Source organism: Mustela putorius, unplaced genomic scaffold (genome assembly GCF_011764305.1).
Source record: "Mustela putorius furo isolate JIRA1106 unplaced genomic scaffold, ASM1176430v1.1 tig00000561_pilon_pilon_pilon, whole genome shotgun sequence".
Lineage (NCBI taxonomy): Eukaryota > Metazoa > Chordata > Mammalia > Carnivora > Mustelidae > Mustela > Mustela putorius.
The window spans coordinates 722,641-740,300 of NW_025421415.1; the positions used below are offsets into that span (position 1 = coordinate 722,641).

Below are 17,660 nucleotides of genomic sequence, written 5' to 3' on the forward strand. Positions count from 1 at the left end.
ATGCTAGAAAAGCAGAGTTGAGTAGTTTTGACACAGACCGTATGACTCACAAGCCTAAAATATTTATTATCTGACCTTTAGGGAAAAGTAGGTGAGTCACAGAATGAATGAGGCAAATTGAAATTATAGATGTTTCTTATCTTAGGGATGAAATGTTAGGACTAAGACTAACCATGTCTGAAAAACAGGATGCTTGGGGAGTTGGAAGGGTGTCATCCCAGTCTGATCTCACAGAATTAGATTTAGGTGGCCAATGGCTGTTGAATATGTGCAGTGACACTTGGCAAGGAGAGCACTGGGCTTTCTCAAGCTTGGATCTAAGGTCAAGCAGTCATTTTAAGAACACTTAGAACTCGGGGAACCTGGGTGGCTCAGTGGTGTCCAACTCTTGGTTTAGGCTCAGGTTATAATTTCAGAGTCATGACATCAAGCCCATTTTTGGGCTTTCACTGGCACGGAACCTGCTTAAGATTCTCTCTCCCTCTGCCCCTACCCCACCTCACCTGCTTGTGTGTATGTGCTTGCACTCTTTCTTTCTCAAAAACAAAAACAAAAAACCCACATAAAACACTTGCAGCTCATTCATTTAGTTCCATGTTCTGGTTCATGAGAGGGACTACCATTTTTTATGCTAATTGTATTAGTTTTCTGTTCCCGTAACAAATCACAATACACCTAATGGCTTAAAACAACACAAATCATCTTACAGCTCTACAGGTCCAAAGACCAGAATGGGTCTCCAGATTAAAATCGAGGTGTCCACAGGCCACATTCCTTTCTGGAGGCTCTAGGATGGGTCTGGTTGCAGAATCAGTTCCTTGTGATTGTAGGACCGAGGTCCCCTTTTTTGCTGGCTGGCAGCAAAGGGTCATTGCCAGTCCCTAGAGGTCACTGCATTCCTTGACTCATGACCCCTTCCTTCATGGTCAGAGCCAGCAACCACAGATCAAGTCTTTACACTTTGAGTGGCTCTGACCTCATCTTCTACCTCCTCCTTGCTGTTAAAGATTCGTGACTAGATTAGATAACCCTTAATAATAGTCCAGGATAATCTCCCTGTTTACCTATCAGCCTATAAATAATCTTGATTCTGTCTCAACGCTAATTCCCTTTTGCCACAAAAGGTAACATAGTCCCACCTTCTAGGGATTAGAATGTAATAGACATCTCACAGGGAGTGGGGAGGTCACCACACTAACACTAGAGTTTAGTAAATAGTGCTCTTCTTTGGGAGTCAGAATCAGTTGGGTTTATTTTTCTCAAGTTCTCAAGTAGTATGCTTTCTAAACAGATTGCAGTTTCTGTAACCTATGGCTTTTAACTGAGTTTCCTAAATTTAAAACACGTTCTCATTCATATGCTCTTATTTCCAGAATAAAATGCATGTTGCCATATCATGTTTCTTTTCATGTAGGAAAATACCAATATGGAAATAGTTGTGTTGTTTTATTTTGCTCTTTTCTGATCACTAAATTAATTCAATTACTTTAAAGATTTAAACAATTCAGAAAGAGTAAATAATATATATAAGCATATACATTATAAGTAATATATTTATATATGTTATATAGAGAGATTTCTTAAAAATGGGATTACACGACAGTGTTTTGTAACTTTCTTTTTTACTTTATGTACATACTTTTATACTTTGTGTGTGTGTGTACTTTATATATACACATATATTAGGGAAACATTTTCTATGTCATTGATACTGAAATATATTCTCAATTTTAGTAGTTGCCCTTATGGAAATAACTAAATTATTCACTTAGTCTTGTTGATGAGCATTTAGGTTACTTCCAGTTTTTTCTAATTTGAATAAAAAGCCTCCTTTTGGGTACTTGATAGTATCCTTAGGAAAATACCTGCACTGCAAAATGAAAAATACGCACATGTGTAAGGCTTCGGGATTTGTTGCAATTTATTGCAAATAATCACGAAAAAGTTTGTAAGTACTCATTTATAGTAGTGGCCATGTATCAAGAGCTCACACGGCTCCATTTGTTTTTCCTAGACAGACAATGGAACGCGTCACATTGCAAAACCAGCTCCAGCAACTTCTAGAAGCCCAGAAATCAGAGTCACTCCTTTCTTCACCCAGGTAATACTAGGAACATGGGTGGTTAGTGTGCTTAGTTATCTTTAATCTCTGAGCCTTCTTTTGGACTTTTAGAAAAGATATCTTTAAAGAAAACAATATTTTATTTTTATAAAGAGGAATAAAATTGACAGCTTACAGGGGAAAAAAGCTCTGGATCTAAAGTCAGAAAACCTGGGTTCATCTCTGGCTGTGACATTTCTTCATTCCCTGATTATAAGCAAGTCACGTACTCTTCCAGACTCTATTTCTTCATCTTTTAAAATGGGAACATGAATATGTAGGTTCGTAAGTTTGTTGAAGATGAGAACAATGGAGGAAATTAGTGCCAAATGGATGTATAAACAGTAGAGCAGTAGATAAATATATCATCATGGCATTAGGTATGAGGCACTACTATACTCTGGTCGTAGTTGCCACTCTGGAGATTGGTTTGCGTGGACCTTAAGGGATTATCCTTATTCCAGTCCTATTGATTTGTTGTAAGTCATTCATGGCAGTGAAGGAAATCAGTGAGAGGAAATCCCCTCATATGTTCTTCATCATCTTTCAGTTCACCATCCTCCCCGGCTTCCAGAAGGTCCCAGTGGAAATCTCCAGATGCAGATGATGAGTCTGTAGCCAAAAGCAAACCTGGAGTCCAAGAGGGGATTCAGGTTCTCGGAAGCCTGTCAGCATCCAGCCGGGCCAGGGTCAAAGCAAAAGACGAAGATTCTGACAAAATCCTACGCCAGTTACTGGGAAAGGATATCTCAGAGAGCGTCTGCACCCAGGAAAAGCTGTCCTTGGAATTCCAAGATTCCCAGGCTTCCTCTAGAAACTCCAAGAAGATCCCTCTGGAGAAGAGGGAACTGAAGTTAGCTCGGCTGAGGCAGCTGATGCAGCGGTCCCTGAGTGAGTCCGACACCGATTCCAATACCTCTGAGGACCCCAAGAGCACACCTGTAAGGAAGGCGGACAGGCCCCGGCCGCAGCCCATCGTGGGAGGTATGGAGAGTGTGGACAGCGCAGAAAGCTTACACCTGATGATAAAGAAACACACCTTGACATCAGGACGTAGGTTTCCTTTTGGCATCAAGGCCTCCAAATCTCTGGATGGCCATAGCCCATCCCCCACCTCAGAGAGCAGCGAACCTGACTTGGAATCCCAATGTCCCGGCTCAGGGACCACTCCCCCAAGCCAGCCATCTGGAGACCCCACTCAGCCTAGCCCTGACAGCACTGTTGCCCAGAAAATGGCTATGAGCCCCAAGAGTGCCCTCAAGTCTCCATCTTCCAAGCGCCGGACCTCCCAGAACTTGAAACTCAGAGTTACCTTTGAGGAGCCTGTGGTACAGATGGAACAAAGTAGCCTTGAGCTAAATGGAGAAAAGGAGAGAGATAAAGGCAGGACCCTCCAGAGGGCCTCCATGAGTAGTGAATCGGGGGACCAACTGAAAAGGCCTTTTGGAACCTTCCGGTCTATCATGGAGACACTCAGCGGCAACCAAAACAATAATAATAACTACCAGGCAGCCAACCAGCTGAAGACGTCCACGCTGCCCTTAACCTCACTTGGCAGGAAGACAACAGATGCCAAGGGAAATCCCGTGAACTCTGCTAGCAAAGGAAAGAATAAGGCGGTGAGTTCTATTTGGAGACTCTCTTTTTTGCCTTTGAATTCACTATGCTGTTCCTCACGCTAAGATGGGTGACCCTTGCCACCATGAGGGAATCCCCAGAAAAATTCCCAAGAGATGCACGGAACGCTGCATCCATGTGTTTTCTAATGAGATATGGCATATTAGAGTCTAGGCCCTTGGCTCTTCCTTTAGAAAATGCTCTAAGAGAGAAAGATCAAATACACCACAGGACATGATATGCTGATCCTCCAGTTGCCCAAAATAGTGTGACCCCTGAGTGTTAGGAGTCCTAACCTGGGAGGCATTTCTACATGATCAGACCACCAGGTGGTGTGAAATCAGGCCCTTCCTTGGCACTTGGTCTTCCTCGGGAAGCGTTTGCTCTGCTTATCTGACTCGCTAGTCAAACCCAGTGGAAGAGCATGTAAAGAGATACTCTATTTCTAAAGACTTAACTGCTCAACTCTGGGATGACCTTTAACATGAATACACCCGCAGGGACCCTCTGCATTGGCATTTTATGACACAACCCCCCCTGAGCGTTGATCAGGATAATGCCGGAGCCATCTAAAGCACTCAGTACCTGAGGCATGGCAGAGTGTGCCATGAACTACGTTTTGTAATTGTATTTCCTAGAAAGGCATGCACTTTAAAAATCAGTGAAGAGCTAGGAACATTTTTATCAGCGATAAATCTTGCTCTGTGCTCTGTGCATGCGGTGCCATCCCCCCAAAAATGGTATGGCATCCCAGAAGGTGAACCTCTAAGGAATGGAAGGACCCCAAATATCCCCCCAATCTAGAGAGTTCCAACGTGGATAATTGATTATGAGCCATAAGGAGAAACCTCCTGACGCTGAGGTTTAAGACCTGTCCAGATTCTTTTTGCAATTCTGAAATCGAGTTTCTGTTAATATCACTCTCATTAATTGAACGCCCATTTTAACTACACATTGAATTCCAACGTGAATTCTTTGTCGTAAGGGACTTCCGTGTTGTATGCATTTCATCTAGAAAAGTCCCCCCACCCGCTGCCCCATGTGCTCCAATCCCTAGCCCCTTTGGGTTTCACTTGGCCAGCCTTACCTTGCTCACATTAGACTTTCCCAAGTCACTTAATGGGTTCTGTCACCGGGAGGGAACGGATGACCTCAGCAGCTCCCTGTGCTCCTGACGTGTGAACAAAGCTTCTGTCCACTAATCTGCCTCCTGCATGCCTCCTGTTGTTTGGGACACATGCATGTGCCGAGCTCTGTTGCATGTTTCAGATGATGTTTAATTGCACCTCTCCAGGAGATGTACGGCAGCTGCATCACCCTTTCTTCTAACACGCTGACCGAAGAGCCTCAGCATAACCGCGCACGGTACGTGGTGCTAGCTCGCGGGTCCGTCGCGCACTGGGGCCATGCCTTGGCTTCCAGCAGCGTGACCTTTGAAACCACGGTCCCTGAGCACCCTTAGCAGGAACTGATACCGACAAAGAAAATGACCCCTTCCCCCGCAACACAGACCCTCAACAGAAGCAGCCAGTCTTATAATGGGGCTTTAGAAAGGGACCAAGGGCCCGATTGTGGCGGGGTTTCATTCCAGCCGCAGAGGGCAGAGGAAGCTACTCACCTTACAAACATGCTGAGTCTCCCGGTTGACTTTGGCTTTCAGTCTTTGTTTTAATGGATTCAAGTACCCAGTAAGTATAGAAATTAAATTTCCTGTCACGGGTGGACGGAGTCGATCTCTGATCAGAATCGGAGCTGTGAAGGAGGGCTGAGGTTTTATTTCATTGCTGATGCTAGACTGAAAGCTCCTTTCATCACTGTGCTTGGGAGAAGCAAGGCCCTGCCATTCTGAAACTGCTCTCGCTTAACGCTCAGAACCCCGGTGCCCTGCCGTCAGCCCGTCTGGGTGTGCCCACCAGACAAACCACGGGGCTTTTCCAAACAAAATATTTACGCTTCAAAATGCATGGACTGTGTACAGAAAAGATTCATCTTCACAGGTCCCCGGGGGCTTGGGCGCTTCACTGGGCAAAGTCCTTCTGCATCCGGACTTTCGTTCCTCCCCCCCCCCCACCTCCCGGGGAATGTGCACAACTCCCACTCCCAAACAAAGCAGGAAAAGAGAGCAGTGAAAGGAGAGTCGTGGAGGGCGACTTCCTGCACTTGGTGCATGGGGTGACTGGCTTCTGTCAGAAGAAACCCCCAAATTCATGTTAAGGGAGGTTGCCACTTTTAAATCATTCAATCTTGCTTTGATATGATTAAGTTAAAAGAAAAACCCGGCACGCCTTGCAGCACCCTTCCAAAATCCTCTGCAGTGTTTTTATGAATGTGCATGTTTCTATAGAATGACAAACACACCCAAATCGGAGTGTGTGTATTGTAAGTATAAATTTATAAATTTTAGTTCAGAATACTAAGGCACAAGAAATGTCACTCTTTTTGTTGTTGTTGTTTTTGACCCTTTAAATCAAGTTTAATCTGCTCCAGGTCTCTGGTCAGCCCAAAGGAGAAGTAAATCTCTGGCATTTCCGGGAGTGCCCCTAGGGGACTCATTAATTCAGTACATTGAAGGAAGCATCTTGGAGCTTAGGTATTTACTGTTCACCAATATTCAGCTTGGGTCAGGCTCACACAGTGCCAGAGTTTGGGCTGCTTCCGGCCACCCTGGGGCAGGGAATCTCAACCAGTTTTGTGAACCCAGGGCTTGGGGTAGGAAGGAAATAGAAAGGGGGAAAAAAAAATGTCCATTCCCTTCCCAGACATTGGTACTAGGCACCTTCTGTTTCTCTCAACCCACCTCCCCACCGCCATGCCCTTCTTAGTCCTAGGTGAGGTCAGGTGTGTCTTCTGGTACCTGGAAGATTCTGTTCTTGTCCTTAAACAGAAATCACCAGCAATACCCTCAGGAAAGGCAGCACAAAGACTTGACAAACTCTTGGGGGAGGGAGAAGGAGAACATCTCTCATCTCTCGAAGGTTCCTACAATACCTAGAAACAAGACAGTTAGTATCACGGTGGACTGTCCTGCCAGAAATATTTCATCCTGTCTTTTTATAAGCCATGGAACAAAGCTGAATGACCTTCTGTAATAGAATTACAAAAGTCAGAGCACCAAGTGAGGCTTTGGGGCTACAGAGCTATCTAACTCTAGGTTAAACCTTTCCTACTCAGTTTAGGGAACAATACTTCTAACGGCTCAGTTTTGAGCCTCAGAGTCACTGGATTTTCATATTAACAGAATTTGAGTTCAGTGATAAGCAGAAATCCGAAAATAAAAATATTCAGTGTATTTAAATAAGCATCCTGTGATTTCTGTTTAAGGACAAGAACAGAATCTTCCAGGTACCAGAAGACCCCTTCCCCTCCCTCCTTTATAAATTAACCTCTAATTTATCATGGTTCTCGTGTGTTCCACAGAAAGAGAAAAGTCCCTTGTTGGCTCACCCTGGAGAGGGGAGGCTTCTCGGATTCCCCCATAAATGACACAGAGGCAGAGAGAATGGGGCCAAGGTCACTCTTTAGACAAAATAAGGGTGGATAGCTATAGTGGAAATGAAGATTCCTCTGAGAAATTAACACTAGCATGAGATCGTGGGCATGAAAAACACCTAACTGACTGTAGCACTTGCTTCATATTGTCCACGGGACCCACTGAAGGAACGTCCCACAGAAAGTTACATTGTAGAAAGGAACCCACGTGTTCCTCCCTCAGTGATGCCTTCAAATCCTGGCCCGAGAATTTGCTTGAAGGCTAAACATCTCCTCTTGGGTAACGGAGATTCTCCAGGCTTATGTAACTGTGGAAACCAATGGCAGTCGTTGGGTTGGAGTTGGTTCCAAAAATTAATGCCATCAAATAGCCCTATCCCTATGAGCACAGGAGAAAGAGTGGGGCCCTAGCACCTAGTTGCAGGCATACACTAGAGTCACATTTTAGTTCCTAAGTAATGTTTATTTTTTCCTGGTAAGGGAAAGATAGGAGCAATAAACACATTTGAAAGAACATCACCTCTGGGTGGGGGTTCTGTTTGCTATTTATTTTCCTACATTGGTCACAGCTTGATAGCCCAGAATCTAAATTTCTTTTCAATGCCCTTTAAAATTAGATCCAACTCCATTACTCTGGACAGCTTTCCCAGAGTGTTTCCACAGACGATGATGACTTTGTTTATAACAAACAGATTTATCTTTACTTTTTCCTATCAAGGATGAGTTGGTTTTGAATTATCACAACCCCAAGGGGATGTTTGCAATTATTGTCTTAAAACGCCAATAAGACATTCATTTCCCAGAGTTTAAGTCTAAGTGAGACCTGGGACATGTGGCATGAGCTTTGCATCCAGCTACCAAGAGACAGAGGACATCAGCCTCCTGGCGACCCCTAGCCACGCCCTCCGTGACCACAGTGCCACTGTGGCCTGAAACCCTTGTCCTCCTGCCAACACCAGCGCAGACTGCTTCAGAAGACAGGAAGTGATAAACACTATGAGTGTGGGTTTTACTGCCAAGGAATCAGCCACCTGGGAAATGATCCATCCAGAGCCAAGAGCTACAGTATCCGATATTTTGCGTAGATGTCAAGGTTGTTCAATAACCCCTCAACAAGAGTCATATATTTGGCCTGATGTGACGTGAGGTGTGGCAGTGGTCATCTGTGAGGCCCAGTAAGAGGTCAGAGTTGAGGGTGCCACCCACTCCAACACACACACAGATGCAAGTGCTTGCACACAACACACATTATGTCCTTACTGTCAGGATACCATGCTGAACAAAAAAAAGTGAACAAAGATGGGGAAATCATTGGAAAAGTAGAGGTGAGGCCCTGGCTGAGAGCTGTCTCCCAAGTACAGTGAGTGCCCTCAGCCCCACTGATGAGCATTTCCAGACTCATGATGGGAAAATCCAGTTGGCACCAAAAATACTAGCCCCTGATCTTGCTGAACAAAGGCATCCTTGCCGTCATTTCTCTGGATATAAGAAAATAACCACATTCTAATCTTGTCTTTAATTTTTTTAGCTTAAAGTATCTATTTTTAATCCATATGCTTTTTTAAGAATTCTTGAAAGGATGCGTCTCTTATTTCTTGGTCACGGCTGTGTGATACTTCCAGGACTTAGTTCTAGAGAAACCTCCCCAGGAGCAGACAGAGTCTTCTCAATGTAACAGTTTAGAAAAGTTGGTTCAAGGGCTAATACAAAAAGGGAATTTAGTGATTACAGACAATGGCATTATTGCTCAAAAATTATAATTTCGACTTCTAAGCCATGATCTGAAGTGGATATTCATTTTTAAAATACTAGCTCTGGGGCCTAGAGCCAGCCCATCAGCAGGAACTGATATCAGTTCCCTGAGGTGACTTCCTCTACTCCCGAACCCCCTAGAACCCACTTGGTCTCCTTCCCCTCCTTTCCTCCCCATGTGTCCCCAGCTTCAGTGTGTTCCCTGTACAACTCTTATCCCTCCCACGCTCACCTCTGCCTCTTTAGGGTTCATACTAGTTTCACAGGAAAAAAAACCCATATTTTGTACTAGAGCTTTGTCCCTATGACTTAGAGGAGAGAGGAAAACCCAGTCTTGAACATTTCCCCAAGAGCAGGTTCTCCTTTGCATGGGCCATGGTTTTGCATTACGCTTGGCTGTTGCACAGCAGAATCTTGTGTGTGGAGGGAAATACTCATGTTGTGGGGAATAGTTAAAATGATCAGACCCTCCCAGTGTCTCAGCACGACTTCGCAAGCCCTTAATAACAGCCACTAGAGTTCCCAAGGTTGACCAGAACCTGATTCACAAATGGAGTTTTTCTTCATACATGCCGTATATCCACCGGGAAAAGGAGAAAGCATGTTCTGCCACAGAAAGACAATTACAGTTTAGTCTCCAAATATGAGGAGCTGAGACACAGAAAAAAGCTATTGCAATTGAGATCCCAGGTTCAGTCTTCAAGCACTGCCCTTGGAAGGCAGGAAATGAACATGTGCAACAGCCAGGAACAAGTAGGAGGGTCCAGAGAGAAGACCTTCCTTCAAAACCAAAACCATCCCCCCAGAAACGCGTTCTTTCAGCATGTGAATCCTGGTTTGAATGCAATCACAGAATTGAAGAACAAATGACTCCCTTCTCCCACCTCCATCTTCTTTTCCTCCCTCCGCTCCACGGTCCTGGGGTGAACCATGAAATGTCACAGAGGAAACCGTCCTGTTAGTGTCCTATAGACACCATCTCTGTTACCATGGGGGTTTCTCCGAACATTAAAAGAGAAGGTCCTGTCTATAAGCTCAGAGGAAGGCTGGAGTTTCCAAGAAGCAGCAATTCATTTGAGGTTTAAAGTACCAGCTAGAGACTTTACCCAGACAACTTCCAGTACCTTTACCAAGCATCCCTGCTGCAACCACAGTCATGTGGGATTTTCCTTCCCACGCTGAGACTCGAGCGGATGCATTACCTTCCCAAATGCCACATCCCTGGTTTGCCAGTGCACTCAACGGCACCACTGTCTTTCCCTCTAAGCCCGGCATTTCATTGTGCCAGTATGAGACATGCTGCCTTCCTAAAAGAGATCAGAACCCAGGAAGAATTAAAAGACTATACAGCTAAAACACAGTAAACTCCAGGAAACGCATAGGAGCTTCATGAGGGTGTGGACCCTTGACAGCCTCCCCACAACCCCCATTTGTAACCCCAGTGTCCAGCTTGGTGCCTGGCCCATGCTAGAGACTTCATAAATATTTGGTGAGAAAGAGTAGAGAGAGAAAAGAAAGAAGAGGTAAAAGCAGAAACAAAATAAAAAGGACTGAGCCTGTCATCCCAAGGAAAGATGGTGTCCTCCATCTAATATCTAGGCCCTTCGATTATAGGCCCACCTGCCTACAGTGAGTTTTTCGTGTGGGTACTTGGAGGGCAAGTTGTTTCTTCTTTAGCTGGAATCCCATTTTTTAGTAGATGGGATTTAGAGATTTGCTCTCAGTGTAGTTCTGAAGGAGATCACAAAAGTAACAAAGTCTCCCTGTTTTGGGTATCAGTGGAAGAGTAATGCATGCCCGCAGACCCTTTTAGACTAATCCTCTAAGTAAATTGCTATCTGGTCACGATGGGTTTTGGAAATGTGGAATCCGTGCCTAGATGAATCAGCAAGTTAGATTACTTGCAAAACTGTTATTTAAATTTAAGCCTTTTCTTCTTCCCAATTTTGGTCACTGAGAATGTGATTTCATATCCAAAAATGAAATCAAGGAACAGCTAATTATCTGAATAATTCATGCCAGAATTACCCAAACAATTCTATTCCTTTGAATACTGGTAATTCAGGACTAGGGGGGAAATTGAAGGATTCGGGGAGGCCTGAATTATCCTGATATTATTCAAATAAATGTCTCAAATACACACTCGGCTCTTATCATGCTGGGTTGTGTCCTGCAGAAAGTGTTCTTTTTTAATGTTCTTGATCATGACACCCCTCATATTAAAGTAGAAATACTCTGGTAGTGTCTAAATGATGAGATCATCCTTAAATTACAAACTAACGCTTCTTTTTAGCTTTTATTGATTTTTCATTTACATTTTTGTTGAGCTGCTATAGGTTCATATATATATACATATATATATACACACACACACATTCATATATATAGAGAGAGAAAGACAGAGAAAGACAGACAGTAATGCTAGCGTTCTAACAAAAATTTGCTCTCCTCTGCCCAATCTACCCTGTTCTGTAATCCCACTCCTCTGAATCAATCACTTTGCTTTCTTTCACAAGTATTTTCTAGTATTCTGCCTTGTTAAGTCACGTGCTCATTCAGATATTTAACTTTAGATATTCTCTCTGTTCATTCTACTATAATTCTATAGAATAAAATGATAGCTCACACTTATAAAGCAATTACAAGTACGAAAGAATATTCCAGGCACCACACGCATCATAACTGTTTTAACCTTCATAATGACCTAGTGTGTTAGGTACTATTATTATCAAATTTTGCATATTGGAAGCCAAGGCACAGAGAGATTATGATCTTACCCTAGCTTGTATAGTAATGATAATGAATTATGGAGCCAGGATTCAAAGAATCTATATTCTCCACAAATAACCAAACTTATCTAGCTCTATTTTAGCACCTAACACTGCCCCCTACCCCCAAACACACACAAACACACACACACACCCATCCTTCCTCTTCCCACCATTAATAATACAGTTGTATCTCTCTTTGGGGTTAAGTCAGTATTTGGTGTTGTTTATTAGTATGGCTATATAAATATTAATCACAGTAGGTCCAAGGAGTATGTCATAATGTGTTTTCTTTCTAATTATAATTATAACCTTACATTTGGGGGGCAGAAAATAATTTTGACTTCTCAGTTTATAATTCCTTTCTAAATACTTTGTGGGAGACAGAAACCTCCCTTTAGCACATTCAGGCAGATTAGGTGTCTCTCATTTTGTCTGTTGGTGGAGACAACCTCTGTCCCCCTGCCCCAGTCTGGACTGCTGTTATCTAGCAGTGCTGTACAGCTGTCTTCCTGGTGTTCCCCGCCCCCCAATACATTATTCTGGGAATTGCTTCTGCTTCTCTCCTGTGTAGAGCCCTGTTTCCTGAATCCATCTTTTACCATTTTGGGTTTATGCTCATGTTTTAGTAAACACATCTTCCCTTCTTTGGGAGGTGAATGGGTGCTAAATTTGTTGAGACCTTGCCTGTCTGAAAACATCTTCAATTTGCCCTCATACTGGGTTAGATGTATTTGGCTAGGTATAGAATTCTAGGTAGGAAACACTTCTCCTCAGAATCTCTAACACATTTCATTTTCCTCTTGCTTCCAGTGTGCCTGTTGCAAAGTTCCATTCCTCTCAAATTGCAAATCCCTTGGAAGCTATTGTGATTTTCTCCTTATCCCCAGTATTTTGATTTATTGATGCTTTGTCATGATGCCATTAACATTCCTGACATGTGGGCACGCAGCAGGCCTTTTCAGTCTGGAAGCCTATATGTTTCAGTTCTGGGAAATTTTTTTGTACAATTTCTTTGAAATTTTTGTCCATTGCAATTTCTCTGTTCACTCTTTCTGGAAATCATACTATTGTAATGTTGGGCACACTGAATCGATCCTCAGATTTGCTAACTAGTTTTCTATCTTTATCCATACTTTTGTCTTTTGTCGTTCTTTTAGGAAAGAACTTTTGCTTTTTTATTTTTTTTAGGAAAGAACTAACCTCTACCTTCCAACCTTCTAATTTTTTATTTTTGCTATAATAGTGTTAATTTCTAAAAGTACCTTGTTGGTTTTCTCTTTGTTTCCTTATTGTAGCATTATACATGTGAATTTTACAGACAAATATAAATATATATGTTTTTTTCTTTTCCTCCTTTTTGCAGTAAAAAGTATTGCAGTAAGTATTTGCAGTAAAAGGTATTTACATTGGTATTATTTTACTGTATGAAGGTACTATTTTTAATCCTTCATTTTATTGAGATTTCGGCCTTCTTCTTCTTTTGACTTATAGCAGCTCTTTCTATATTGCATATTAGAAAGACTAACCCTTTATGGTATGAATTACAGACATTTTCCCAGTGTTTCTTTCCTTGTTAAAGATTTTAAAGCTCTCATTGGCTCCGTATGTTATCTCTAGTCACTTTGACTTCCGTTTCTGTTGATTTTGGTTCTGTCTTTCATAGTAGCACTTTCCTCAAATATCTAATGATCTCTGACTCATTTATATTCACTAAAGCTGAGTGGAGGTTCTGACTTAATGGGTGAGGCTTGTTGACTGGTCAGTGTTGCTTCACATCAACTGGTGAGGACTAGGCTCTTCTGTTGGGAAAGTCCCTACTAGTATTTGTAAGTCTGTTCTCTTGGCCAGTTCATTTCTCAAGTTAAGGAAACTCCAGTCTCCTGCTAGTGCCCATAGCCTGAGTGCCAAAAATTCATGAGTCAGACTAATAGGAGATGGGTTGAGAATCATATTCTCACTTAGGGAGACTTTCATTTAATCTCATGGGTTCTGCCCCCTTTAGCTGAATTCTGTCTGGTTCGCACCTTGCAAATTGTAACCTCCAGTCTTTTTCACAGTGGGAAAGAGACAGTTACCCAGCTACACTGGGTCAGAGAGATAATCTGGGATCTGACTTGCTACTTCCAAAAATTTTTCCAATAATCTGGGGTACCTGGGTGGCTCAGTGGGTTAAGCCTCTACCTTTGGCTCAGGTCATGATCTCCAGGTCCTGGGATCGAGCCCCACATCAGGCTCTCTGCTCAGTGGGGAACCTGCTTCTCCCTCTCTCTCTGTGCCTGCCTCTCTGCCTACTTGTGATCTCTCTCTGTGTCAAATAAATAAAATCTTTAAAAAAATTTTTTTCCCAATAATCTTCCTATTTTTAGCACCCATTCAGCACCCACTGTCACTTCCAGAAATACATGGTGCTTTTGGTTTCTGCATCTTGCAGCATAGATCAGTTTGCTGGGTTCCCTGCCCATGGGCTTAGATTTCTGCATCTTCTGCTCAGCTGAATCAGCTCCACAGGCCCTTCGACCTTCCTGTTTCTGAAATAGTGTTGGTATTTTGTGTATTATCATCCCCTCTCACTTCCCTTATTTGTTTAGGTTTATTCCTTTCTTATTTCTTTACTTTCCTTTTTTAGTGTTGTTTTGTGAGAATGGGGTGATGAATGTGTGTGTTTAATCCACCATGTTTAATTGGAAGTCCTTAGAGCATCTTTTTACCAATCAGGTTTTTCTTTCCCTTTCTTCCCTTTATTGCCCATAGACAATCTCTAAAGTTCTACTCAGGGCACTTGGCTGGCTTGGTCAGTAAAGCTTGCAACTCTTAATCTCAGGGTTGTAAGCTCGAGCCCCACATTGGGTGTAGAGATTACTTAAAAGTAAAATCTTTTTAAAAAATTAATAAATTTCTATTCAGAGGAATAAATAAAGTAAGAATTAGAACTTTCAGGTGTTGATGAGGATCAAATACTTCCTGGAACACTGAAAATAGTCTACACAGTCTTTGCAAGCAAGCATGATTTTGAGGCCATAACACTCCACTTGAAGCTCCCCATCCAAATATGTCCTCGTGTTAGCAAGTAGCATTACTGGAAACACTTTGTTTTTGTCTAATGTAGCAACAAGAAGGAATTTATTAATATGTAGACTCACCCACCTTCAGAAGGTGACTCCTCTCAGAAGATTTTTATACCCAGAATGTGAACAAATGTGTCCACCTAGAGGGAAATTCACTTACAAAGCATGACTGTTCAAGGCTTAAGCTTGTACTTCTTTCCATAGGCTTACTAGGTATCAAATATGGGGGGTGGGGTGGGGTGGGGGTGGAGAACAGCATTACTTTTTCCTGGTCTTTTTTTCTTTTTTCCCTAGACTTTCCTACTCATTGTCTTCCAGCCGTAATCACACCACCAAATAAGCATCTTCTTTGAATAATTAGGACTCAAGCTTATTGGACATTAAAGATGTCACCAATGAATCCATGTCAATAAAATATAAACATCTCATTTCCACTCAACCAGCATTACTATACTTACTATTTGATTTGACGTGACTTTGACATGAATTTTATAAAATTCACTTGACTAGAATCTTGCCTGGATTCCAGTCAGGATGATTGAGAAATAACTTCCAGAACCAAATTAAAAAGTGTTTGCCAAGTGTGTGTTATTACATGACTGTAGTTTTTTATTGTTTAAAGAGTGGTTTATATGAAAAGAATAATTTGCCTAGTAGAATAAAGTGTTCTTCAGTGTGGTTTGTATGAGGATAATTTCCATTTTTGGTAAGTTGTTTTAGTGGTGTTGTCTTGTAACTTGACCATAGTTTTATCTAATTCTGGCCTTTATGGTTTTTCTTCTGCTTAGGCATAATGACATCAATAGAAAAATGAAGAAATCCTACAGCATAAAGCACAATGCTGAGCCAGAGTCAAAAGAACTCTTCTTGTAAATCGTTTTTTTCTTCTCTCTCATTGCTGCCCTTTGGACACTATTGGAAATTTCTGGACTATCCACTGTGGAAATAGAATCATGAGAAAAATGCCTCACCAGCAGAAGAACAATATCAGGATGCCTTAAATTTATAGTGGTAGACTATATAATACACATTTTGGGGTGATATTTGTATATATAACTTGTTTCTCAAGAGATGCCATTTAAAAGCATGATTGGGCCAATGTATGTTTTTTAAGATTGGATTGGTATGTCCACCAAGCCACTGGCCCCATCTTGTCTTTCATCAGTTGCATGAGTGTTTGCTAATGTTGACTGAACTTTTCTAGTAAAATGGGCAGTTTGGGCTCAGCTCCTCAGTGAGACCAGGTCAGTGGTATTGTTTTCTGTCAAGGGTGGTTTGTTTTTTTTTTTTTCTGTCATTTCTACTTTTTGTATAAAGGAAATAAAACAATGTTAACAGCACCTAGAAGCTTGGGGCACCTATTTTGTAATAAGCCTGTGATGTTCTGCTTTCTAAGGGACCTTGAGAGTATTTTGATTGCTGATATTTTATTTCAGGAACAAACTGCCTGTTTTAGCTATTTTCCCATAGGGGTGAAATAAAACATTCTAGTTTTCATTAAGTACTAAAGGATCAGACAAGTATATAAAGTAAGTCAATTCCTTCTGTCTTCTCAAATCCCAGCGTTGACATGGGAAAATACTAATGACAGCTAAGGATTCAGCCCCTGCTTGGGTCACTTTTTCTGTCTAGAACACATTATGAGACCTGTCTAATCCCTTTAGGAGACAGTGTGGAGCCTGAGTTTATAACAACCCTATTGTTGATACAGCTCTTTCAGTCCATGTAAGCAGTAAGTTCCAGATGGTTTCGTCCTATCATGTAAAAATATATTTCTGCTGCAACTTCAAGAGTTTTATTTTCAAAGTGTTGGCATGGCCCATAAGAGGCCTGTCAAATTTTAGTCTGGAAGTTGAGTGTGTGCTTCCCAGTAGGAGGGAGCCCTATATGTTATTCACAGTTACAAGCAGTGTTCCAGCCATCAGATATGGGCCATTCTGTATCTTGGTTGACACAAGAGGCCAAGGTACTAAGTTAGGAGGTAATCTTAGATATATGGGTAACAAACCTGGCCTGACAAACTTGGGCTTGACAAGATGCAATGAGGTATAGAAGAAGGACCTTTTAGGTACCAGTCACACTTACATAGTTATATTCCTACAACCAATTTATAGCTTAGCAAATTAAAGTTCAGAAAGCTTTCAGTCCTACGTCCAAAGTAATACAACTTGTAAACAGCAGACTTGGCTCTGGCCCAGCTTTGCTCATTATTCCCACTGGACTAGTACACAGGGATCCTGAGTTGTGTTGGCTCTACTTCTGGATGGGTCTTGGGGAAGAAACACTGCATCCTCAATCAACCTGGAAAAGGGCAAGACTGGCCTGCATGCACATCTAGGAGGTGAGTTCCTTCCGACCTACAGAGCAACATGTCTAGGAATTCAACCAAATAGTTCTGTCATTGCTTGGGTCCTCTGAGTTCTTGTCATTATAGCCTAGTGTCCTTCATAGCTCTGAGTTGCTCATGTGGTTTTTTTCCTCAAATGAGAGTCCCTATTCTGATCTTGGCCCCTTGGCCTCAGGGATCCTCTCTACTTCTTCACATTTTATTGTGGGGTCCTAGGTTTGCAATTCTAATATAGAATATATGGCCAGCACATGTGGAGATTCTCGTGATTTCTGCTTGGTACACATGAGCCAAGTTTTAGATTTCATTCTAGAATGGGGCTTGCAAGGGAAAGGGACCCAGAGAATTCTCTTTCTGTTCCCCAGAAGCCCCAGCTTTGTTCTTAGACAGACTGGGTTTTTAAACTTAAAAGTTGAAGGGGGGAACATTCTGTAGAGATTTTTATGAGCCAGACACAGAGTTCCCAATTAAATGTAGCAGAGAAAACCAAGAGTTTGAAAACAAGAGATGCTACCTTG

General features: G+C 42.2%; 1 protein-coding gene across 5 annotated transcripts in view; it reads left to right on the forward strand.

Annotated features, from left to right (window-relative positions):
* Positions 1-16,139, forward strand: part of LOC101673611 (synuclein alpha interacting protein) — a 162,490-nt gene extending 146,351 nt beyond the window's left edge. For 4 of the 5 annotated variants that reach the window (XM_004761356.3, XM_045081415.1, XM_045081412.1 and 1 more), the window contains 4 exons: positions 2,015-2,101; positions 2,652-3,720; positions 5,013-5,083; positions 15,584-16,139. In XM_004761356.3, the coding sequence (XP_004761413.2) occupies positions 2,015-2,101; positions 2,652-3,720; positions 5,013-5,083; positions 15,584-15,668 (1,312 nt within the window). In that variant the 3' untranslated portion in view covers positions 15,669-16,139. The remainder of the gene's footprint in view (positions 1-2,014; positions 2,102-2,651; positions 3,721-5,012; positions 5,084-15,583) is intronic. The other variant, XM_045081414.1, reaches the window with a different exon arrangement.
* The last annotated feature ends 1,521 nt before the right edge of the window (positions 16,140-17,660 follow it).